Source organism: Crinia signifera, chromosome 3, assembly GCF_055691185.1.
Source record: "Crinia signifera chromosome 3, ASM5569118v1, whole genome shotgun sequence".
In the NCBI taxonomy this organism is placed as follows: Eukaryota; Metazoa; Chordata; class Amphibia; order Anura; family Myobatrachidae; genus Crinia; species Crinia signifera.
Genome location: NC_139219.1, coordinates 7,517,434 through 7,544,563, shown reverse-complemented (window position 1 = coordinate 7,544,563; position 27,130 = coordinate 7,517,434). Strand labels below are relative to the sequence as shown.

The following is a 27,130-nucleotide window of genomic DNA, read 5'->3' as shown; positions in this document are numbered from 1 at the left end:
ACCCGGGTTTTTGATCCCTGCTTCAAGCCGGGTGCGACCCAGCGTTTGCTCTGTTTACACCACCCGCAGCCCCCCGCCGCTGCTTGGAGATGATGTCATCTCCAAGCGCCGATCGCCGTCGCCGGAACACTTACCGCTGCGCTGGGGGCAAGCCCAGCAATAAGGTAATCTGCTGGGCTGCCCCCAGTCCCCGTGCACCCCCCAGCTGTCGTCCGGGAGGTGAATGGATGCCGCACACAGGCATCCATTCACCTCCTCTGTTGCTGTCTGCAGACTATAGCAGACAGCAGCGCAGGCTGTCTGTGCCCCCCGTCCAACCTGCGGATGCTGTGGTCCGCAGGTTGTACGTCCCCCATTTATGTAAATGGGAGCCGGGTCGGAATACCCGGCGTACCCATTTACACCGCCTTCTACCCAGGTCAGGACCTGGGTAGAAGTCCCGTGTAAAGGGACACGGCGTGTCCCATTTACACCGCCGCTGACCCGCTGGAGGCCCGGATTTTTGCGGCGGTGTAAAAGGGGTATTTAATTAAAAATTATTTTCTTGTGATGTGTACCACTATACATCTTTTGGTACTTGTTTCCTAGCACGGCCACAATCGCGGGCATCGTGTGTCATTTTTAGTGGTATACGACGCGACCGACGCGATGCCCCCGATTTTCCCATTGAAATGCATTGAAAATAGTCAAAATCGCGTCGTATGCGGCAAAAAAAGCCTTAAATGGTCCAGACGCGATGCCCACGATTTCCCCATAGGAAACAATGTTAAATGGCTCAATGTACCCGCGATGCCCTCGATTTCTCATAGGGAACAATGTTAAATACCTCAATTTCACCAAATCATCATAGGGAACAATGGTAAATGGGCCAGAAAGCCCCAAAAACACCCCAGAACAGTGAAATGTCCCCCCAAAAGTACTTTACGCCACCCCACGATCAACGCGAACCCGAAGCGTGGCGAGCGGCGGCGGTACGCGTCCTCCGACCTTTTCATACCCCCACTATCCACTAGGGCGTGGAGTTGAGAATAGAATAGTGTGGCGAGCGTAGCGATCCACCGAGCCCGAAGCGTGGCGAGCGGACGCGGATACCTTCACAGGTAAACGCGTCCCTTCGCGGGCTTCACAGGTATCCGCGTCCCCTCGCGGGGCTCGCTGCGCTCGCCACGCTTCGGGCTCGGTGGCTCGCTGCGCTCGCCACACTATTCTATTCTGAACTCCACGCCCTAGTGGATAGTGGGGGTATGAAAAGGTCGGAGGACGCGTACCGCCGCCCCTCGCGGGCTCGCTGCGCTCGCCATGCTTCGGGTTCGCGTTGATTGTGGGGTGGTGTCAAATACTTTTGGGGGGACATTTCACTGTTCAGGGGTGTTTTGGGGGGTTTATGGCCCATTTAACATTGTTCCCTATGATGATTTGGGTAAATTGACCCATTTAACATTGTTTCCTATGGGAAATCGGGGGCATCGCGGCTAAATTGAGGCATTTAACATTGTTCCCTATGGGGAAATCGCGGGCATCGCGTCGCGACCATCGCACCCGATTTTTTTAGTGCTTGCGATGGCCGCGATGCCCCCGATTTTTCCTCACGATGCCCACGATCATGATCGTTGTGGCCGTGCTAGGAAACAAGTACCCATCTTTTTCCTGGTCATCGTTGTTTCCTTATCTGTAGCAATGGTCAGTAGATATATTGTACTATTTTCTGTTCACCTAACATTTTTTTTTTCTTTTGTTCATTGCGTTCTATTTTCTGCTTTTTGTTTTGGTATTCATACCTGATCAAGGCTCATTTGAAAATGTAATTTCAGGTTAACGTGTTTGCAAAATGCAGCCACCATACTGGTAAATGAGGTACTAAGTGGATGTGTGCAATGATCGTTTTCATTACCGTGCTAGCAATAAGGCATATGTGAAATCTCTGCTATTTGCATATGAGTAATCATATTTAATTTCAATGTTTCGTTTTTGTAATTCCAGGTGGGAAATTATGGTCCTACTTAAGTAAGTTTTTAAGCCGGAGCGCAGAAGGTAGCTTTGATGTCCCGCTGGCCAAAAGTTCTAACTCGATTGAAGACCTGAAACCTCACGCTCCGTGTCCAAGAAATAGCGTTGAGTCCCGGGAAAGCAATACCGGGAACCGGCTTCTCTCGGTGCAACCGTTGCACAGTAGCCTGACTCTAAGCTCTCAAGACGACAGCAGCACGCAGGATGAGGAAGGGCGAGGAAGTCCTCTGAAATGGGCAGACTCTGCCTCCAGTTCAGAGGAGGAATGCACCACAAGCTATCTAACCCTGTGCAAAGAATACGGACAGGAGAAAATTGAGCCCGAAGTATTGGGAAATGACCCCTTGCTCAAACTAGGAGATGGGAACAGTGTCAAAGATTTAGATCTTATGCAAAAACCACTCTCGGGCACATTTAACAACCTCAGCTCTACGCTAGTTTTCGAAGAGTTGCAATCATCAAAAGATACCAGTGAGCAGGATCCAATGGGGCCAACGGAGATGGCCGATGCATTAAGCAAATCCAGGAGCAGCCCAATGGAATTCTTCCGGATAGATAGCCGGGAGAGCACCAGTGACTTGCTGGTTGGGGATTTTGTTGATAAAGCCTATGGCCTCAAGTCAGAGGCATTCAAACCATTTTCTCCATTTCAAGATGATGATGTTGACTGTGAGACTCAAAGCCTCGTTGTTCACAAAACAGGTGTAGACCTTCATGACACTATGAGCCGAGGCTCTAACGACTCTGTCCCGGTCATATCTCTCAAAGATGCTGCTATTGATATAGATAGTAGCATCGATGAGGGAAGGCCAGATCTATTGGTAAACCTGCCTGGTGCAGAACCGGTGGACTTGGAACAAAGCTTAAAGAGTGTTCACCTGGAAAGTGATGCCATGGACTCCAAGCTGCTGGAAGCTCCTGATGTCTTGCAAGTTAAAAGTAGTTTAGATCAACTGATTGGGCCACAGGAGAACTTGCCGTTGGTTGGAGAACATTCACTCTCTTCTCAATGCATAACGCTATGTCCGATCACTGATGAAAAGACATTTCCTGTTGATCCCAATGGCCTAGAACTCAAACCTGAAGAACTTGCGTTCAGCAAATCATCTTCTCCCTCTTCATCTGTTTTGGAAGCTTCACAGACACAAAGTGAACAGTTTTCAGGTATCCACGAGCTCTACACTCCTTGTGATTCCCACCGGTCATCCACCTCAGGACCTCGCAGCAAGCTGGCCGCCAACCCCGTGCAACTTCAGATCAAAATTGAGGACATGGATGAAATTTGCGAGGGGCGGAGAGAGCTCCGGGAAGCTGGGGAGATACACAAAATATTTCAAGAGCTGGATGAGAAATTGTCTGAAGCGTCGCACTTCTTCATCCCCGAGTCCTGCATCCGGAGGTGGGCTGCCGAAATAGTTACGGCCCTGGACGCTATACACCGAGAAGGAATTGTCTGTCGCGATTTGAACCCAAACAACATCTTATTGAATGATAGAGGTCAGGAACCTGTGCAAATGCATTTCTTTCTATTCCGATGTTGCTTCCAATTAACTGAGTAGGCGTTTTATCTTGTAATTAGTATCTTCGTTTCCTGTCTCCAGCTTCATTATCAGTGCTGCAAATTCACCCACTGTAATAGCTTCTAGTACTTAATGATGCCATTATTCTTAATGATACTGTTTTTAGCTAGAAAGGAGAGTAATTACAGTTCACTTGTACAGAAAATGGAAGGGAAACATGTTTTGATTTCTGCTGTCATTTTGTTTTTAGGACACATCCAGCTAACGTATTTTAGCAGGTGGACGGAGGTTGAAGATTCGTGTGACAGCGACGCGCAGGAAAGAATGTACTGTGCCCCAGGTTAGATCAATCTCCTCAAACGTTTCACTTGAAAAGTAGATTAGCAGCTTTTATTCCTGCCCGCAGCCCGGGAGCCGCACGCGGTTATTGGATGTGTAAATGACTGCGTGGCCTGATATTCACACTAATTCCGGTGCTGTCATGTCATATTGCAGATATGGATAATAATTGAGGCTTTCTTGAATGGTAAATAGTCTTTTGTACGCTGCTTCGTGTCACTCCGTTATTGAAATCTGTAGAGTTTTTCCTGATATGTATCCAGGCTTGTTGACCGTTTTATATAGTGTACGTTACATAGTGAGTGATATACTCGGATTAGGAGGAGCTGCTAGTATTTTGTTACTATTTAGTGTGTCTCAACCTACCACACTTTGAAGCCTCTAGGTAATGTGTCCTGCAGAAAGCTAGCTAGGCCAAAGGTAGGCTATATCCAGCTGCTGTGGCACCACAAATCCCAGCATACTCTTCCAAAGATTTGGCTATTACACAGTAACAGCGTACAGTCACCTCCTTATATCACACAGTACAGCATACAGTCACCTCCTTATATCACACAGTACAGCATACAGTCACCTCCTTATATCACACAGTACAGTGTACAGTCACCTCCTTATATCACACAGTACAGTGTACAGTCACCTCCTTATATCACACAGTACAGCGTACAGTCACCTCCTTATATCACACAGTACAGTGTACAGTCACCTCCTTATATCACACAGTACAGTGTACAGTCACCTCCTTATATCACACAGTACAGCGCACAGTCACCTCCTTATAACACACAGTACATCGTACAGTCACCTCCTTATATCACACAGTACAGCGTACAGTCACCTCCTTATATCACACAGTACAGCATACAGTCACCTCCTTATATCACACAGTACAGCGTAGTCACCTCCTTATATCACACAGTACAGCATACAGTCACCTCCTTATATCACACAGTACAGCGTACAGTCACCTCCTTATATCATACAATACAGCGTGCAGTCACCTCCTTATAATACACAGTACAGCGTACAGTCACCTCCTTATATCATACAATACAGTGTACAGTCACCTCCTTATAACACACAGTACAGTGACCTTATAACACACAGTACAGTGTACAGACACCTCCTTATATCATGCAGTACATCGTACAGTCACCTCCTTATATAACACAGTACAGCGTACAGTCACCTCCTTATATCACACAGTACATCATAGAGACATCTCCTTATAGAACACAGTACAGCGTACAGTCACCTCCTTATATCACACAATACAGTGTACAGTCACCTCCTTATATCACACAATACAGTGTACAGTCACCACCTTATATCGCAGTACAGCGTACAGTCACCCCCTTATAACACACAGTACAGTGTAGTCACCTCCTTATATCACACAGTACAGTGTACAGTCACCTCCTTATATCACACAGTACACCGTACAGTCACCTCCTTATATCACACAATACAGTGTACAGTCACCACCTTATATCGCAGTACAGCGTACAGTCACCCCCTTATAACACACAGTACAGCATACAGTCACCTCCTTATATCACACAGTACAGTGTACAGTAACCTCCTTATATCACACAGTACACCGTACAGTCACCTCCTTATATCACACAGTACAGTGTACAGTCACCACCTTATATCACACAGTACAGTGTACAGTCACCTCCTTATATCACACAGTACACCGTACAGTCACCTCCTTATATCACACAGTACAGCATACAGTCACCTCCTTATATCACACAGTACATTGTACAGTCACCTCCTTATATCGCACAGTACAGCGTACAGTCACCTCCTTATATCACACAGTACAGCGTACAGTCACCTCCTTATATCACACAGTACAGTGTACAGTCACCTCCTTATATCACACAGTACAGTGTGCAGTCACCTCCTTATATCACACAGTACAGTGTACAGTCACCTCCTTATATCACACAGTACAGCGTACAGTCACCTCCTTATATCACACAGTACAGTGTACAGTCACCTCCTTATATCACACAGTACAGTGTACAGTCACCTCCTTATATCACACAATACAGTGTACAGTCACCACCTTATATCGCACAGTACAGTGTACAGTCACCTCCTTATAACACACAGTACAGCGTACAGTCACCCCTTTATAACACACAGTACAGTGTAGTCACCTCCTTATATCACACAGTACAGCGTACAGTCACCTCCTTATATCACAGAGTACAGTGTACAGTAACCTCCTTATATCACACAGTACACCGTACAGTCACCTCCTTATATCACACAGTACATTGTACAGTCACCTCCTTATATCGCACAGTACAGCGTACAGTCACCTCCTTATATCACACAGTACAGCGTACAGTCACCTCGGATTCAGTATGAAATCCCGGCGGTCGGGATCCCGGCGTTCAAAATCCCGGCGGTCGGGATCCCGGCGTTCAAAATCCCGACGCCGGAATCCCGACCGCCGAAATCCCGACAAGGGGGGGACGTAGATCGCCCCCCCCCCTCTTGCGGGCTCGCTGTGCTCGCCAAGCAGCGGGCCCGGAGCCTCGCTACGCTCGGCACGCTAATTTATTCTCCCTCCAGGGGTGTCGTGGACACCCACGGAGGGAGAAAGTGTCGGGATTTCGGCGGTCGGGATTCTGAACGCCGGGATCCCGACCGCCGGGATTTAAACTGCATCCCGTCGCCTCCTTATATCACACAATACAGCATACAGTCACCTCCTTATATCACACAGTACAGTGTAAAGTCACCTCCTTGTATCACACAATACAGTGTACAGTCACCTCCTTATAAAACACAGTACAGCATACAGTCACCTCCTTATATCACACAGTACAGCCTACAGTCACCTCCTTATATCACACAGTACAGCGTACAGTCACCTCCTTATATCACACAGTACAGTGTAAAGTCACCTCCTTGTATCACACAATACAGTGTACAGTCACCTCCTTATAAAACACAGTACAGCATACAGTCACCTCCTTATATCACACAGTACAGAGTACAGTCACCTCCTTATATCATACAATACAGTGACCTTATAACACACAGTACAGTGTACAGACACCTCCTTATATAACACAGTACACCGTACAGTCACCTCCTTATATCACACAGTACAGTGTACAGTCACCTCCTTATATCACACAGTACATCATAGAGACATCTCCTTATAGAACACAGTACAGCGTACAGTCACCTCCTTATATCACACAATACAGTGTACAGTCACCTCCTTATATCACACAATACAGTGTACAGTCATCACCTTATATCGCAGTACAGCGTACAGTTACCCCCTTATAACACACAGTACAGCGTATAGTCACCTCCTTATATCACACAGTACAGCGTACAGTCACCTTCTTATATCACACAGTACAGCGTACAGTCACCTCCTTATATCACACAATACAGTGTACAGTCACCTCCTTATATCACACAATACAGTGTACAGTCACCTCCTTATATCACACAATACAGTGTACAGTCACCTCCTTATATCACACAATACAGTGTACAGTCACCTCCTTATATCACACAATACAGTGTACAGTCATCACCTTATATCGCAGTACAGCGTACAGTTACCCCCTTATAACACACAGTACATCGTGCAGTCACCTCCTTGTAACACACAGTACATCGTGCAGTCACCTCCTTATATCACACAGTACAGCGTACAGTCACCTTCTTATATCACACAGTACAGCGTACAGTCACCTCCTTATATCACACAATACAGTGTACAGTCACCTCCTTATATCACACAATACAGTGTACAGTCATCACCTTATATCGCAGTACAGCGTACAGTTACCCCCTTATAACACACAGTACAGCGTATAGTCACCTCCTTATATCACACAGTACAGCGTACAGTCACCTTCTTATATCACACAATACAGTGTACAGTCACCTCCTTATATCACACAATACAGTGTACAGTCATCACCTTATATCGCAGTACAGCGTACAGTTACCCCCTTATAACACACAGTACAGCGTATAGTCACCTCCTTATATCACACAGTACAGCGTACAGTCACCTTCTTATATCACACAGTACAGCGTACAGTCACCTCCTTATATCACACAATACAGTGTACAGTCACCTCCTTATATCACACAATACAGTGTACAGTCACCTCCTTATATCACACAATACAGTGTACAGTCACCTCCTTATATCACACAATACAGTGTACAGTCACCTCCTTATATCACACAATACAGTGTACAGTCATCACCTTATATCGCAGTACAGCGTACAGTTACCCCCTTATAACACACAGTACATCGTGCAGTCACCTCCTTGTAACACACAGTACATCGTGCAGTCACCTCCTTATATCACACAGTACAGCGTACAGTCACCTTCTTATATCACACAGTACAGCGTACAGTCACCTCCTTATATCACACAATACAGTGTACAGTCACCTCCTTATATCACACAATACAGTGTACAGTCACCTCCTTATATCACACAATACAGTGTACAGTCACCTCCTTATATCACACAATACAGTGTACAGTCATCACCTTATATCGCAGTACAGCGTACAGTTACCCCCTTATAACACACAGTACATCGTGCAGTCACCTCCTTGTAACACACAGTTCAGCATACAGTTGCCTCCTTATATCACCCAGTACATAGTAGAGTCACATCCTTATATCACACAGTACAGTGTACAGTCACCTCCTTATATCACACAGTACATCGTATGGACACCTCCTTATAACACACAGTACAGTGTACAGTCATATTCTCCTTATATCACACAGTACAGTGTACAGTCACCTCCTAACAACACACAGTACAGCGTATAGTCACCTCCTTATATCACACAGTACAGTGTACAGTCACCTCCTTATAACACACAGTACAGTGTACAGTCACCTCCTTATATCACACAGTACAGTGTACAGTCACCTCTTTATATCACACAGTACTGTACATTGCACAGTCCCCTTCTTATAACACACAGTACAGCATAGTCAACTTCTTATAGCACAAAGTACAGTGTACAGACACCTCCTTATATCACACAGTACAGCGTACAGTCACCTCCTTATATCACACAGTATAGTGTACAGTCATCTACTTATAGCACACAGTACAGCTTGCAGTCACCTCCTTATGAGTAAGCATACAGTCACCTCCTTACAACACACATTACAGCATACAGTCACCTCCTTATATCACACAGTACAGCGTACAGTCACCTCCTTATATCGCACAGTACAGCGTACAGTCACCTCCTTATATCACACAGTGCAGCGTACAGTCACCTCCTTATATCAGTAAGTGTACAATCACTGCCTTCTAATACACAGTACAGCGTACAGTCACCTCCTTATATCACACAGTGCAGCGTACAGTCACCTCCTTATATCAGTAAGTGTACAATCACTGCCTTCTAATACACAGTGCAGCGTACAGTAACCTCCTTTATAACACACAATGCAGTGTCCAGTCACCTCCTTGTATAACACAGTACAGCGCACAATTACCTCCTTATAACACACAGTACAGCGTACAGTCACCTCCTTACAGTATATCACTCAGTACAGCATACTGTTACCCCCTTCTATCACTCAGTACAGCATGCAGTCACCTCCTTATAACACACAGTACAGTGTACAGTCACCACATTATATCACACAATACAGCGTACAGTCACCTCCTTATATCACACAGTACAGCGTACAGTCACCTCCTTATATCACTCAGTACAGCGTGCAGTCACCTCCTTATAACACACAGTACAGTGTACAGTCACCTCCTTATATCACACAGTACAGTGTGCAGTCACCTCCTTATATCACACAGTACAGTGTACAGTCACCTCCTTATATCACACAGTACAGTGTGCAGTCACCACATTATATCACACAGTACAGCGTACAGTCACCTCCTTATATCACACAGTACAGCGTACAGTCACCTCCTTATATCACACAGTGCAGCATACAGTCACCACATTATATCACACAGTACAGGGTACAGTCACCTCCTTATATCACACAGTACAGCGTACAGTCACCTCCTTATATCACACAGTACAGCGTACAGTCACCTCCTTATATCACACAGTACAGCATACAGTCACCACATTATATCACACAGTACAGGGTACAGTCACCTCCTTATATCACACAGTACAGCATACAGTCACCACATTATATCACACAGTACAGGGTACAGTCACCTCCTTATATCACACAGTACAGCGTACAGTCACCTCCTTATATCACACAGTACAGTGTGCAGTCACCACATTATATCACAGGGTACAGTCACCTCCTTATATCACACAGTACAGCATACAGTCACCTCCTTATATCACACAGTACAGTGTGCAGTCACCACATTATATCACACAGTACAGCGTACAGTCACCTCCTTATATCACACAGTACAGCGTACAGTCACCTCCTTATATCACACAGTACAGCATACAGTCACCACATTATATCACACAGTACAGGGTACAGTCACCTCCTTATATCACACAGTACAGCGTACAGTCACCTCCTTATATCACACAGTACAGCGTACAGTCACCTCCTTATATCACACAGTACAGTGTACAGTCACCTCCTTATATCACACAGTACAGCGTACAGTCACCTCCTTATATCACAGTACAGCGTACAGTCACCTCCTTATATCACACAGTACAGGGTACAGTCACCTCCTTATATCACACAGTACAGCATACAGTCACTACATTATATCACACAGTACAGGGTACAGTCACCTCCTTATATCACACAGTACAGCGTACAGTCACCTCCTTATAACACACAGTACAGCGTACAGTCACCACATTATATCACACAGTACAGCATACAGTCACCACATTATATCACACAGTACAGGGTACAGTCACCTCCTTATATCACACAGTACAGCGTACAGTCACCTCCTTATAACACACAGTACAGTGTACAGTCACCTCCTTATATCACACAGTACACCGTACAGTCACCTCCTTATATCACACAGTACACCGTACAGTCACCTCCTTATAACACACAGTACAGCGTACAGTCACCTCCTTATATCACACAGTACAGCGTACAGTTACCTCCTTATAACACACAGTACAGCGTACAGTCACCTCCTTATATCACACAGTACAGCGTACAGTCACCTCCTTATATCACACAGTACAGCGTACAGTCACCTCCTTATATCACACAGTACAGCGTACAGTCACCTCCTTATATCACACAGTACAGCGTACAGTCACCACATTATATCACACAGTACAGCAGTGATTTTCAACCATTGTGCCGCGGCCAGTTCACAGGTGTGCCGCGGGACAGCGGGTCACGGCGACTCACCGGGACAGAAGAGAGAGGGACGCCTCTGTGAGAAAGGTGAGGCGGCGTGTGAGGAGAGGCGGTGTGGCCGTGAGCAGGCTGCGAGGAGACACTGAGACACTGAGAGGGGGGTCGCGGCGGGACACGGCGTGTGTGGCGCCTGTATGAGAGGGGACGCGGCGTGAGGCAGTGTAGTGAGGCGGTGCTGTGAAACCCGGGTTGAGTTAAAGCAGGCAGTGACCTTGGACTGGCAGCTGGCGAGTGAGCAGGAGTAAGGTGCAGCAGGTACAGCCGACGCTGGGACTGCACACCTGACCAGAACCAAAGCTAAGTAAAGGGAGTGTAGGGAGTGAGGGTAAAATTGTGAGGACAGGACAGATATAAAAAAAAAAAAAAGGAGGGGGGCTATAGACTTTGTGGTACATTGTGGGTAAGTGTGTGTGCTAGCTAATGCCCCTTTTACAACAAAAACTCTGGGTCGCACCTGGGTTTTTGATCCCTGCTTCAAGCCAGGTGCGACCCGGCGTATGCTCCATTTACACCGCCCGCAGCCCCCCTCCACCGCTTGGAGATGACGTAATCTCCAAGCGCCGATCGCCGCCTCCGGGACCTGTACTGCTGCGCTGGGGGCAAGCCCAGCAATAAGGTAAATTGCTGGGCAGCCCCCGTGCACCCCCCAGCCGTTGTCTGGGAGGTGAATGGATGCCGCACACAGGCATCCATTCACCTCCTCCACTGACGCTGCTGCTGTCTGCAGAGTATAGCAGACAGCAGCGCAGCCTGTGTGTGCCCCCCCCCCGTCCAACCTGCGGACACTGCGGTCTACAGGTTGCACGTCCCCCATTGATGTAAATGGGAGCCAGGTCGGATGACCTGGCGTACCCATTTACACCGCCCTCTACCCAGGTCTTGGGTCCCAGAGTTTTCGGTGGTGTAAAAGGGGTATTATAAACAATAAACAGGGGCTAAGAGGGAGTTTGTGTGCAATGTAGGGGCTCTGTAGGGTCCAGACTGCTCCGAAAGGCAGTGGTACACTGAGCATTGTGGGCAGATCAGCACATTTTTCAAATAGTTTTTCTCTTGAGCACATTGGTGTGCCTTGGCAATTTTAAAGTCTTGTCCGGTGTGCCGCGACCTGAAAAAGGTAGAAAATCATTGGTCTATGGTATTATGTTCTCTGTGTGTGCTGCGTGTAATACCCCTTTCAGACCGCACTTCTTACCCGTTATTTTGCCATTTTTTTACAGTTTTAAAATGGTAATTTGTGTTTCTATTGAACTGGTATTTCTTAACGGTAATAAAGCAGGGTCCTACCCGTTTCAGATACGTTTTTTTTCATCCACTGTTTTCTTTGGGTTAAAACGGGTTCAGTGTTGTGAAGGAGCAAAAACTGCACTGAAATACCGATTAAAGACATGCGGTGTGAAAGGGGTTTTAGCTGGCAGACCCATTTTTTAAAACGATATAAGATTCCCTGGTCAAAGCCAGTTTTACGGTCTGAAAGCAGCATTAGAGTTATAGGTTACAGATGTGTCCTCTTACACCCACTTTCACATCTCACTATATATCCCTGTGTACAGTATCTCAGCATGAAGTGCCCAAGTAATAAGGCCAAAAACCGATCAGATACATGCTTCACCTTAAGCCTGATACACCCCGCGCAGCGGAAAATGGGCGTGGTTAGGGGGCGTGGTCATATGACACTAGGGGAGTGGCTAGAATATTGCACGCCGAAGGCACACGGCCATAATTTACACAGTAATGCCTTTTACGCGTCACACACCCAATACATATGACCCATGCCATAATGCTCTTTACACATTATGCCCCACACCATAATGCTCATTGCACCGCACAACTGATGCCCATTACTAATATACCCCCACAGTGCCAGATATGCCCCCACAGTGCCACACATATGCCCCCACAGTGCCAGATATCTTATGCCCCCACAGTGCCAGATATCATATGCCCCCACAGTGCCAGATATCATATGCCCCCTGTGCCAGATATCATATGCCCCCCAGTGCCACATATCATATGCCCCACAGTGCAACACATATGCCCCCAGTGCCACATATCATATGCCCCCTGTGCCAGATATCATATGCCCCCTGTGCCACATATCATATGCCCCCTGTGCCACATATCATATGCCCCACAGTGCAACACATATGCCCCCAGTGCCACATATCATATGCCCCCTGTGCCAGATATCATATGCCCCACAGTGCAACACATATGCCCCCAGTGCCAGATATGCCCCCACAGTGCCAAACATATGCCCCCAGTGCCAGATATGCCCCCACAGTGCCAAACATATGCCCCAGTGCCAGATATGCCCCCACAGTGCCACACATAAATGTCCCCACAGTATTCAGCAGCAACTCACTGTTAGGTCAGGTCCTCTCGTCCCCCGTCACCGCTGCCTGCTTCTTCCCAGGGGAGGGGAGCGGAGCGCATCTTCTGTCTCTCCTGCCCCGCCGTCTATCTCGCGGGCTGGCTCCTGACTGGCTGCCAGCCCGCGAGCTCTCCCCTCCCCTCAGCCCGCGATGCACTCCCCTCCCCTCTGAACGCTTTCAGCAGTGGCGGAGGCCACGGCCCCCGACACTTACATATGCGCACATGTGCATTGACTACTTTTGGGGGCATTTGTTATGGCGGTTCGGGGTACCCACAATATATATTTTACTGGTACGCCGTACCACCCCATACCGCCATACTTGCACCACTGTATATACCCTCCACAGTGCCACACATATGCCCACCACAGTGCCACAGATATGCCCACCAGTGCCACACATATGCCCACACAGTGCCAGATATGCCCACACCGTGCCACACATATGCCCCCAGTGCTAGCCATATGCCCCCACAGTGCCAGACAGTACCAGATATGCCCCCCTCAGTGCCAGATATGCCCCCAGTGCCAGATATGCCCCCACATTGCTAGGTATGCCCCCACAGTGCCAGATTTGCTTCTCACAGTGCCAGATATGCTCCCACAATGCCAGATATGCCCCCCACAGTGCCAGATATGCCCCCCCACAGTGCCAGATATGCCCCCCCACAGTGCCAGATATGCCCCCCCACAGTGCCAGATATGCCCCCACAGTGCCAGATATGCCCCCCACAGTGCCAGATATGCCCACACAGTGCCACACATATGCCCCAAGTGCCAGCCATATGCCCCCACAGTGCCAGACAGAACCATTTATGCCCCCACGGTGCCAGATATGCCCCCACAGTGCCAGATATGCCCCCACAGTGCCAAATATGCCCCCACAGTGCCAAATATGCCCCCCACAGTGCCAGATATGCCCCCCACAGTGCCAGATATGCCCCCCACAGTGCCAGATATGCCCCCCACAGTGCCAGATATGCCCCCCACAGTGCCAGATATGCCCCCACAGTGCCAGGTATGCCCCCCACGGTGCCAGGTATGCCCCCCACGGTGCCAGATATGCCCCCCACATTGCCAGCTGCAGAACAGCACAACTCACCGTTGGTTGCTGGCTTGCTGCAGCCTGGTCTCTCCCGCTCCAGCCGCTGCCTCCCCCCGCCGCCACCTCCGCGCCGCTGCCTCCGCACCGCTGCTGCTGCTGAGGGAGGGGAGGGAGAGGAAGGAGAGACGCGCAATGTGCTCCCCTCCCCTCCATAGGGAATCTGCTGTGGCGGGGGGCAGTGGACCTGTACAGGCCACGCCCCCCGCCACTTACATATGCGCGCATGCGCACAATGTTCCGGGGGGGTAATTTCTTATGGCGGTATGGGGTACTGGCACCCTATGTTTTAGTGGTACGCCGTACCACCCCGTACCGCCTCTCTTGCAGCACTGGGCACCATCGATATAGACGTGTGAGCATCGTGCCTCATTGGCTGGTCGCGGCTCCATAGAAACCCATGTTAAAGTATGGACATTTATGGACAGTCCCTATCAATAATCTGTAAATAATAATAATCTGTTTATCTGTATTGGTTTTGGACCTGTATTTTTGTAAAAATCATAAACCGTTAAAATGACATAACTTTGGCCTGTTTTTGTCCCTGCAATATTATTAACTCCAATCACATACATTTCCACTAATTTCCAGTCTATTCACCTCACCAATATTGGTCAAAGGCGGCAGTGAGCTGGTCAGTGATACTATGACCCCTTTTCCACTAGCAAAAATAACCAGGATCGATGCGCGTCCCCGCACGTTGACCTGGGTTATTTTTGCTAGTGGAAATGCATCCAAAGCAGATATCCCGGGTCGAGTGATCTAGGACTCCAACCCGGGTCATGGGGCAGTGAAAACGAGTATCCCGGGTCACTGCAATGTAGAAGCAGCCCTGGGAGATGCTCTCATCTCCCAACACTGCCCCGGCCACGCCTCCCGGGGGAATAGTGGGGAAAGTCTGACTCGCTAAGCAGCAAAAATGAGCTGTTCAGCAAACCATAGAACACCGCATGCACAGATGCCCAACCCCCACGCCATTCCCCCTCACAACCATGCAAGGGTTCCCCCGCATGCAGCCGGTACTGGAGGGATCATATGAGGGTCAGGGACCACCGATTGATTTCTTCTGCCTCTGCAAATATCAGTCAGTCCCAGCTGATTTATATTTGCGGGCGGCTGGTGTCACGTGACCTCAGCCGCCCGCCCCTGACATGCATCGGCCTGACCGCGCACCCATGGGAACGTCCATAAAACCTTGTAGACGAGGTTTGCACATGCTCAGAAATGTGCATGCGCAAACCTGACCATTGGGGCAGGGCCAAACTCTGATCACTACGTGTGATCTAGAATCGGCCCAAAAGTCATTTCACCAATTTGGCCGTTTTTGTCTGTTTTCCATGTTTAGGAACAAATAGTCAATTGTCACTTGCTCCCAAAAATGTCCAGATTCACATTCCAACCAGACAGGTATAGATAATCTTATAATGTGTATGGGCCTTTATACATATTACACCGCACAGAAGTACCCTTCTACATGTTACACCACACAGAATTATCATTATACATGTTACACCGCACAGAAGTACCCTTCTACATGTTACACCACACAGAAGTATCATTATACATGTTACACCACACAGAAGTATCATTATACATGTTACACCGCACAGTAGTACCCTTATACATGTTACACCACACAGAAGTATCATTATACATGTTACACCGCACAGAAGTATCATCATACATGTTACACCGCACAGTAGTACCCTTATACATGTTACACCACACAGAAGTATCATTATACATGTTACACCGCACAGTAGTACCCTTATACATGTTACACCACACAGAAGTATCATTATACATGTTACAGTACACAGAAGTATCATTATTCATGTTACACCGCACAGTAGTACCCTTATACATGTTACACCACACAGTAGTACCCTTATAAATTTTATACCAGGGTTGCCGACCCTCCCGGAATTTGCGGGAGTCTCCCGAAAATCGGGTCCTTCCTCCCGGCCCCCGGAAGGGTGGGCAACCCTCCCGGAATCAGGGGGACCCCCACTGAGCCCCCCGATCGCGGCATTTATATGCCGCAATCCGCGGGTCTCAGGGGAGGGGGCGGAGCTAAAACGGCACAATCGTGCCCCCTCCATGGATAACTGTTATTTCGGCTATTTCTTGTAACGGGGGCGGGGCTTAATGACGTCACAGTTAAGCCCCGCCCCCGGAGAGGAGCAAAAACTGCACTGAAATACCGATTAAAGACATGCGGTGTGAAAGGGGTTTTAGCTGGCAGACCCATTTTTTAAAACGATATAAGATTCCCTGGTCAAAGCCAGTTTTGCGGTCTGAAAGCAGCATTAGAGTTATAGGTTACAGATGTGTCCTCTTACACCCACTTTCACATCTCACTATATATTCCTGTGTACAGTATCTCAGCATGAAGTGCCCAAGTAATAAGGCCAAAAACCGATCAGATACATGCTTCACCTTAAGCCTGATACACCCCGCGCAGCGGAAAATGGGCGTGGTTAGGGGGCGTGGTCATATGACACTAGGGGAGTGGCTAGAATATTGCACGCCGAAGGCACACGGCCATAATTTACACAGTAATGCCTTTTACGCGTCACACACCCAATACATATGACCCATGCCATAATGCCTATTACACATTATGCCCCACACCATAATGCTCATTGCACCGCACAACTGATGCCCATTACTAATATACCCCCACAGTGCCAGATATGCCCGCAGTCCCAGATATCATATGCCCCCAGTGCCAGATATCATATGCCCCCACAGTGCCAGATATCATATGCCCCCTGTGCCAGATATCATATGCCCCCCAGTGCCACATATCATATGCCCCCCAGTGCCACATATCATATGCCCCACAGTGCAACACATATGCCCCCAGTGCCACATATCATATGCCCCCTGTGCCAGATATCATATGCCCCCTGTGCCACATATCATATGCCCCCTGTGCCACATATCATATGCCCCACAGTGCAACACATATGCCCCCAGTGCCACATATCATATGCCCCCTGTGCCAGATATCATATGCCCCACAGTGCAACACATATGCCCCCAGTGCCAGATATGCCCCCACAGTGCCAAACATATGCCCCCAGTGCCAGATATGCCCCCACAGTGCCAAACATATGCCCCCAGTGCCAGATATGCCCCCACAGTGCCACACATAAATGTCCCCACAGTATTCAGCAGCAACTCACTGTTAGGTCAGGTCCTCTCGTCCCCCGTCACCGCTGCCTGCTTCTTCCCAGGGGAGGGGAGCGGAGCGCATCTTCTGTCTCTCCTGCCCCGCCGTCTATCTCGCGGGCTGGCTCCTGACTGGCTGCCAGCCCGCGAGCTCTCCCCTCCCCTCAGCCCGCGATGCACTCCCCTCCCCTCTGAACGCTTTCAGCAGTGGCGGAGGCCACGGCCCCCGACACTTACATATGCGCACATGTGCATTGACTACTTTTGGGGGCATTTGTTATGGCGGTTCGGGGTACCCACAATATATCTTTTACTGGTACGCCGTACCACCCCATACCGCCATACTTGCACCACTGTATATACCCTCCACAGTGCCACACATATGCCCACCACAGTGCCACAGATATGCCCACCAGTGCCACAGATATGCCCACCAGTGCCACACATATGCCCACACAGTGCCAGATATGCCCACACCGTGCCACACATATGCCCCCAGTGCTAGCCATATGCCCCCACAGTGCCAGACAGTACCAGATATGCCCCCCTCAGTGCCAGATATGCCCCCAGTGCCAGATATGCCCCCACATTGCTAGGTATGCCCCCACAGTGCCAGATTTGCTTCTCACAGTGCCAGATATGCTCCCACAATGCCAGATATGCCCCCCCACAGTGCCAGATATGCCCCCCCACAGTGCCAGATATGCCCCCCCACAGTGCCAGATATGCCCCCCCACAGTGCCAGATATGCCCCCACAGTGCCAGATATGCCCCCCACAGTGCCAGATATGCCCACACAGTGCCACACATATGCCCCAAGTGCCAGCCATATGCCCCCACAGTGCCAGACAGAACCATTTATGCCCCCACGGTGCCAGATATGCCCCCACAGTGCCAGATATGCCCCCACAGTGCCAAATATGCCCCCCACAGTGCCAGATATGCCCCCCACAGTGCCAGATATGCCCCCCACAGTGCCAGATATGCCCACCACAGTGCCAGATATGCCCCCACAGTGCCAGGTATGCCCCCCACGGTGCCAGGTATGCCCCCCACGGTGCCAGATATGCCCCCCACATTGCCAGCTGCAGAACAGCACAACTCACCGTTGGTTGCTGGCTTGCTGCAGCCTGGTCTCTCCCGCTCCAGCCGCTGCCTCCCCCCGCCGCCTCCGCACCGCTGCTGCTGCTGAGGGAGGGGAGGGAGAGGAAGGAGAGACGCGCAATGTGCTCCCCTCCCCTCCATAGGGAATCTGCTGTGGCGGGGGGCAGTGGACCTGTACAGGCCACGCCCCCCGCCACTTACATATGCGCGCATGCGCACAATGTTCCGGGGGGGTAATTTCTTATGGCGGTATGGGGTACTGGCACCCTATGTTTTAGTGGTACGCCGTACCACCCCGTACCGCCTCTCTTGCAGCACTGGGCACCATCGATATAGACGTGTGAGCATCGTGCCTCATTGGCTGGTCGCGGCTCCATAGAAACCCATGTTAAAGTATGGACATTTATGGACAGTCCCTATCAATAATCTGTAAATAATAATAATCTGTTTATCTGTATTGGTTTTGGACCTGTATTTTTGTAAAAATCATAAACCGTTAAAATGACATAACTTTGGCCTGTTTTTGTCCCTGCAATATTATTAACTCCAATCACATACATTTCCACTAATTTCCAGTCTATTCACCTCACCAATATTGGTCAAAGGCGGCAGTGAGCTGGTCAGTGATACTATGACCCCTTTTCCACTAGCAAAAATAACCAGGATCGATGCGCGTCCCCGCACGTTGACCTGGGTTATTTTTGCTAGTGGAAATGCATCCAAAGCAGATATCCCGGGTCGAGTGATCTAGGACTCCAACCCGGGTCATGGGGCAGTGAAAACGAGTATCCCGGGTCACTGCAATGTAGAAGCAGCCCTGGGAGATGCTCTCATCTCCCAACACTGCCCCGGCCACGCCTCCCGGGGGAATAGTGGGGAAAGTCTGACTCGCTAAGCAGCAAAAATGAGCTGTTCAGCAAACCATAGAACACCGCATGCACAGATGCCCAACCCCCACGCCATTCCCCCTCACAACCATGCAAGGGTTCCCCCGCATGCAGCCGGTACTGGAGGGATCATATGAGGGTCAGGGACCACCGATTGATTTCTTCTGCCTCTGCAAATATCAGTCAGTCCCAGCTGATTTATATTTGCGGGCGGCTGGTGTCACGTGACCTCAGCCGCCCGCCCCTGACATGCATCGGCCTGGCCGCGCACCCATGGGAACGTCCATAAAACCTTGTAGACGAGGTTTGCACATGCTCAGAAATGTGCATGCGCAAACCTGACCATTGGGGCAGGGCCAAACTCTGATCACTACGTGTGATCTAGAATCGGCCCAAAAGTCATTTCACCAATTTGGCCGTTTTTGTCTGTTTCCCATGTTTAGGAACAAATAGTCAATTGTCACTTGCTCCCAAAAATGTCCAGATTCACATTCCAACCAGACAGGTATAGATAATCTTATAATGTGTATGGGCCTTTATACATATTACACCGCACAGAAGTACCCTTCTACATGTTACACCACACAGAATTATCATTATACATGTTACACCGCACAGAAGTACCCTTCTACATGTTACACCACACAGAAGTATCATTATACATGTTACACCGCACAGTAGTACCCTTATACATGTTACACCACAAAGAAGTATCATTATACATGTTACACCGCACAGTAGTACCCTTATACATGTTACACCACACAGAAGTATCATTATACATGTTACACCGCACAGAAGTATCATCATACATGTTACACCGCACAGTAGTACCCTTATACATGTTACACCACACAGAAGTATCATTATACATGTTACACCGCACAGTAGTACCCTTATACATGTTACACCACACAGAAGTATCATTATACATGTTACAGTACACAGAAGTATCATTATTCATGTTACACCGCACAGTAGTACCCTTATACATGTTACACCACACAGTAGTACCCTTATAAATTTTATACCAGGGTTGCCGACCCTCCCGGAATTTGCGGGAGTCTCCCGAAAATCGGGTCCTTCCTCCCGGCCCCCGGAAGGGTGGGCAACCCTCCCGGAATCAGGGGGACCCCCACTGAGCCCCCCGATCGCGGCATTTATATGCCGCAATCCGCGGGTCTCAGGCTATTTCTTGTAATGGGGGCGGGGCTTAATGACGTCACAGTTAAGCCCCGCCCCCGGAGAGGATTTTTTCAAAGTCGGCAACCCTGTTTTATACCGTACAGTGGTACCCTTATACATGTTACACCACAGAGAAGTACCATTATACATGTTACACCACACAGAAGTATCATTATACATGTTACACTACACAGTAGTACCCTTATACATGTTACACCACACAGTAGTACCCTTATACATGTTACACCGCACAGTGGTACCCTTATTCATGTTACACCGCACAGTGGTACCCTTATACATTTTACACCACACAAAAGTACCATTATAAATGCTACACAACACAGAAGTATCATTATACATGTTACACCGCACAGTAGTACCCTTATTCATGTTACACCACACAGAAGTACCATTATACATGTTACATCACACAGAAGTATCATTATATATATTACTCTGCCAGCACCCCACCCCGGGCCCCCACGCCCCCCTCCCACAATTCGCAGGGCCCCCACGCCCCCCTCATGTTACACCACACAGAAGTACCCTTATACATGTTGCACCACACAGTAGTACCCTTATACATGTTACACCACACAGTAGTACCCTTATACATGTTACACCACACAGAAGTACCAATATACATGTTACACCACACAGAAGTATCATTATAGATGTTACTCTGCCAGCACCCCACCCCGGGCCCCCACACCCCCCTTCCACGATTCGCAGGGCCCCCACGCCCCCCTCATGTTACACCACACAGAAGTACCATTATACATGTTACACCACACACTAGTACCAATATACATGTTACACCACACAGAAGTATCATTATAAATGTTATACCGCACAGTAGTACCCTTATACATGTTACACCACAGAGAAGTACCATTATACATGTTACACCAAGGCAGAGTTACTTACAGTATACACATAACATGGTAGATACCCACCTTATCAGTCCGCCTTATTATTCCTCCTCCCCTTGCCCCTAGCAGCACACAACAGAGTTACATACATGTAGATGTTACACCGCACAGAAGTATCATTATACATGTTACAGCACACAGTATTACCCTTATACATGTTACACCACACAGAAGTACCCTTATTTATACATGTTACACCACACAGAAGTACCCTTATTTATACATGTTACACCACACAGAAGTACCCTTATACATGTTACACCACACAGAAGTACCCTTATACATGTTACACCACACAGTAGTACCCTTCTACATGTTACACCGCACAGTAGTACCCTTATACATGTTACACCACACAGAAGTATCATTATACATGTTACACCGCACAGTAGTACCCTTATACATGTTACACCACACAGAAGTATCATTATACATGTTACAGTACACAGAAGTATCATTATTCATGTTACACCGCACAGTAGTACCCTTATACATGTTACACCACACAGTAGTACCCTTATAAATTTTATACCAGGGTTGCCGACCCTCCCGGAATTTGCGGGAGTCTCCCGAAAATCGGGTCCTTCCTCCCGGCCCCCGGAAGGGTGGGCAACCCTCCCGGAATCAGGGGGACCCCCACTGAGCCCCCCGATCGCGGCATTTATATGCCGCAATCCGCGGGTCTCAGGGGAGGGGGCGGAGCTAAAACGGCACAATCGTGCCGTTTTAGCCCCGCCCCCTCCATGGATAACTGTTATTTCGGCTATTTCTTGTAATGGGGACGGGGCTTAATGACGTCACAGTTAAGCCCCGCCCCCAAAACGAGTAATGCAAGATTCCTCTCCGGGCTTCTCCCGGAGAGGATTTTTTCAAAGTCGGCAACCCTGTTTTATACCGTACAGTGGTACCCTTATACATGTTACACCACAGAGAAGTACCATTATACATGTTACACCACACAGAAGTATCATTATACATGTTACACTACACAGTAGTACCCTTATACATGTTACACCACACAGTAGTACCCTTATACATGTTACACCGCACAGTGGTACCCTTATTCATGTTACACCGCACAGTGGTACCCTTATACATTTTACACCACACAAAAGTACCATTAGAAATGCTACACAACACAGAAGTATCATTATACATGTTACACCGCACAGTAGTACCCTTATTCATGTTACACCACACAGAAGTACCATTATACATGTTACATCACACAGAAGTATCATTATATATATTACTCTGCCAGCACCCCACCCCGGGCCCCCACGCCCCCCTCCCGCAATTCGCAGGGCCCCCACGCCCCCCTCATGTTACACCACACAGAAGTACCCTTATACATGTTGCACCACACAGTAGTACCCTTATACATGTTACACCACACAGTAGTACCCTTATACATGTTACACCACACAGAAGTACCAATATACATGTTACACCACACAGAAGTATCATTATAGATGTTACTCTGCCAGCACCCCACCCCGGGCCCCCACACCCCCTTTCCACGATTCGCAGGGCCCCCACGCCCCCCTCATGTTACACCACACAGAAGTACCATTATACATGTTACACCACACACTAGTACCAATATACATGTTACACCACACAGAAGTATCTTTATAAATGTTATACCGCACAGTAGTACCCTTATACATGTTACACCACAGAGAAGTACCATTATACATGTTACACCAAGGCAGAGTTACTTACAGTATACACATAACATGGTAGATACCCACCTTATCAGTCCGCCTTATTATTCCTCCTCCCCTTGCCCCTAGCAGCACACAACAGAGTTACATACATGTAGATGTTACACCGCACAGAAGTATCATTATACATGTTACAGCACACAGTATTACCCTTATACATGTTACACCACGCAGAAGTACCCTTATTTATACATGTTACACCACACAGAAGTACCCTTATTTATACATGTTACACCACACAGAAGTACCCTTATACATGTTACACCACACAGAAGTACCCTTATACATGTTACACCACACAGAAGTACCATTATACATGTTACACCGCACAGTAGTACCCTTATACATGTTACACCACGCAGAAGTACCCTTATTTATACATGTTACACCACACAGAAGTACCCTTATTTATACATGTTACACCACACAGAAGTACCCTTATACATGTTACACCACACAGTAGTACCCTTATACATGTTACACCGCACAGTAGTACCCTTATACATGTTACACCGCACAGTAGTACCCTTCTACATGTTACACCACACAGAAGTACCCTTATACATGTTACACCGCACAGTAGTACCCTTATACATGTTACACCGCACAGTAGTACCCTTCTACATGTTACACCACACAGAAGTACCATTATTTATACATGTTACACCACACAGAAGTACCCTTATACATGTTACACCACACAGTAGTACCCTTATACATGTTACACCGCACAGTAGTACCCTTATACATGTTACACCACACAGTAGTACCCTTATACATGTTACACCACGCAGAAGTACCCTTATTTATACATGTTACACCACACAGAAGTACCCTTATTTATACATGTTACACCACACAGAAGTACCCTTATACATGTTACACCACACAGAAGTACCCTTATACATGTTACACCACACAGAAGTACCATTATACATGTTACACCGCACAGTAGTACCCTTATACATGTTACACCACGCAGAAGTACCCTTATTTATACATGTTACACCACACAGAAGTACCCTTATTTATACATGTTACACCACACAGAAGTACCCTTATACATGTTACACCACACAGTAGTACCCTTATACATGTTACACCGCACAGTAGTACCCTTATACATGTTACACCGCACAGTAGTACCCTTCTACATGTTACACCACACAGAAGTACCCTTATACATGTTACACCGCACAGTAGTACCCTTATACATGTTACACCGCACAGTAGTACCCTTCTACATGTTACACCACACAGAAGTACCATTATTTATACATGTTACACCACACAGAAGTACCCTTATACATGTTACACCACACAGTAGTACCCTTATACATGTTACACCGCACAGTAGTACCCTTATACATGTTACACCACACAGTAGTACCCTTATACATGTTACACCGCACAGTAGTACCCTTATACATGTTACACCGCACAGTAGTACCCTTCTACATGTTACACCACACAGAAGTACCCTTATACATGTTACACCACACAGAAGTACCATTATACATGTTACACCGCACAGAAGTACCATTATACATGTTACACCACACAGAAGTACCATTATACATGTTACACCGCACAGTAGTACCCTTATACATGTTACACCACACAGAAGTACCATTATACATGTTACACCAAGGCAGAGCCACTTACAGTATACACATAACATGGTAGATAGCCTCCTCATCAGTCTTCCTTATTATTATTCCTCCTCCCCTTGCCCCCAGCAGCACACAACAGAGTTACACTACGCAGCAGCACACCCACAGGGTTACACAAACAGTTACACTGCGGGTAACAGTGCAAATACAGTGTAGGTCAGATACTATGCAAGATACTTTGCGCATCAGATACTTTGCAGGATACTGTGTGGGTCAGATATTGTGCAGGGCATAGTGTGGGTCGGATACAGTGCACATCAGATACAGTGCAGGTTATATGGTGGGTTACAGTGAGCAGCAGATACAGTGTGGGACAGATACACACTGTGACAGGAGGTGTTTGTAGTGCAGGAGTGCCTGTGGTGTACTCAGTGTAGGTACTGTAGGCAGTATGGGAATGCCGGCATTGTCTTAATTTTAACAGTGCTGATAGTACCCTCAACATGGGGGTGATGGTGGCGTAGGCAGCACGTGAATGTCGGCAGTGCTGGTGTGCCTATGGTATCTGCAGTGCTGTGGTGTTCTTATTACAGTGGTGTTGGCAGTGTGCGGGAGCCGGCTCAGGGTTGGGGATGCCAGCTGTGTCATCAGTGTGGGGTGTCAGTGGTGTCCTCAGACTGGGGGTTGCAGGCTATGCTGGCAGTGCCGGTGGTGGTCAGCAGCGCGGAGGTTCTGGCGGTTCCAGCAGTGTGGCTGGTGTTGTTCGTGCGAGCGATGAGAGGGATGCCATCTTCCACATGGTGCCCCATTAAAGTCAATGGGGAACTGCTGATGGCTGACAGCCGTGAAAGACAGTTCTCTCAGCCAATTAAGGACAGCCCATTACTTTCAATGCAGTGCAAAACCACGAGTTCCAACAGTGGGATCTCAGGGTTATGGCTCCTATTGGGGATTCAAGGCTGAGGGGGAGATTCGAGCTGCGGCTCACATCACCTTGGATCCCCAAAGTTTAGGCGGGTTCAGATTTAATAAAATTTCCTAAAATTGTAACCGCTCATCAGATTACTGGGAAGGTGGCTGTGAGCGAGAGGCGTTCCTGGCTAACTGCTAGAGAACAGGAGGGAGGAGGACCCTGCTCCCAGTAGCTTACAATCTAGAGGAGGGTATGGGTCATAGAGTCAACAGCAAGAAGGTACACAGTCCATAGGTCGACCACTGTTGGTGGCAGGCTATACACATGAAAAAGGTTGACATGGAGCAAATGTCGACACAAGCAATAGCTCCCCATGGGGAAGGCTGATGAGAAAAATGGGTCGACACAAGGTTTGCACATTTTGTGTTTACAACTCCCATCATACCTTGCCACAGCTTTGCTATTTGGGAATGCTAAAACTATGGCAATGCATGCTGGGATGTGTAGTTTCACAACAGCTGGAGGGCCACAGTTTGGACATGCCTGCCTTATGGGAAAGGGAAGACGGACAGATGACATGAGGTGGATGGGGCGGTTCCACTGATGGATCTACAGTGTCGAGTTAATCAATATGTCGACACAGTCAAAAGGTTGACTTTGCCAAAAAAAAAGCGATAGATCGACGTGGTTACAATATCAACACAAGCAGACGGTCAACATGGAAAAAGTTGGCATGCTTTTTCCCAATCTTTTTTAAAATTCTTTTTGGATTTTTCCATTCTTTACCATCGCGCTACAATTGAGAATGGTAAAGCGTGAGGAGCGCAGCAAGGCGCCAGGCCTGATACATGGCGAGCGTACGCATTACAC

The 27,130-nt window shown here is 48.1% G+C and overlaps 1 protein-coding gene across 1 annotated transcript in view; it reads left to right on the top strand.

The window, feature by feature from the left end:
• Positions 1-27,130, top strand: part of RPS6KC1 (ribosomal protein S6 kinase C1) — a 166,717-nt gene that overhangs the window by 112,633 nt on the left and 26,954 nt on the right. Inside the window, exons 12-13 of the mRNA XM_083175184.1 lie at positions 1,981-3,504; positions 3,778-3,867. Coding sequence (XP_083031310.1) covers positions 1,981-3,504; positions 3,778-3,867 — 1,614 coding nt within the window. The remainder of the gene's footprint in view (positions 1-1,980; positions 3,505-3,777; positions 3,868-27,130) is intronic.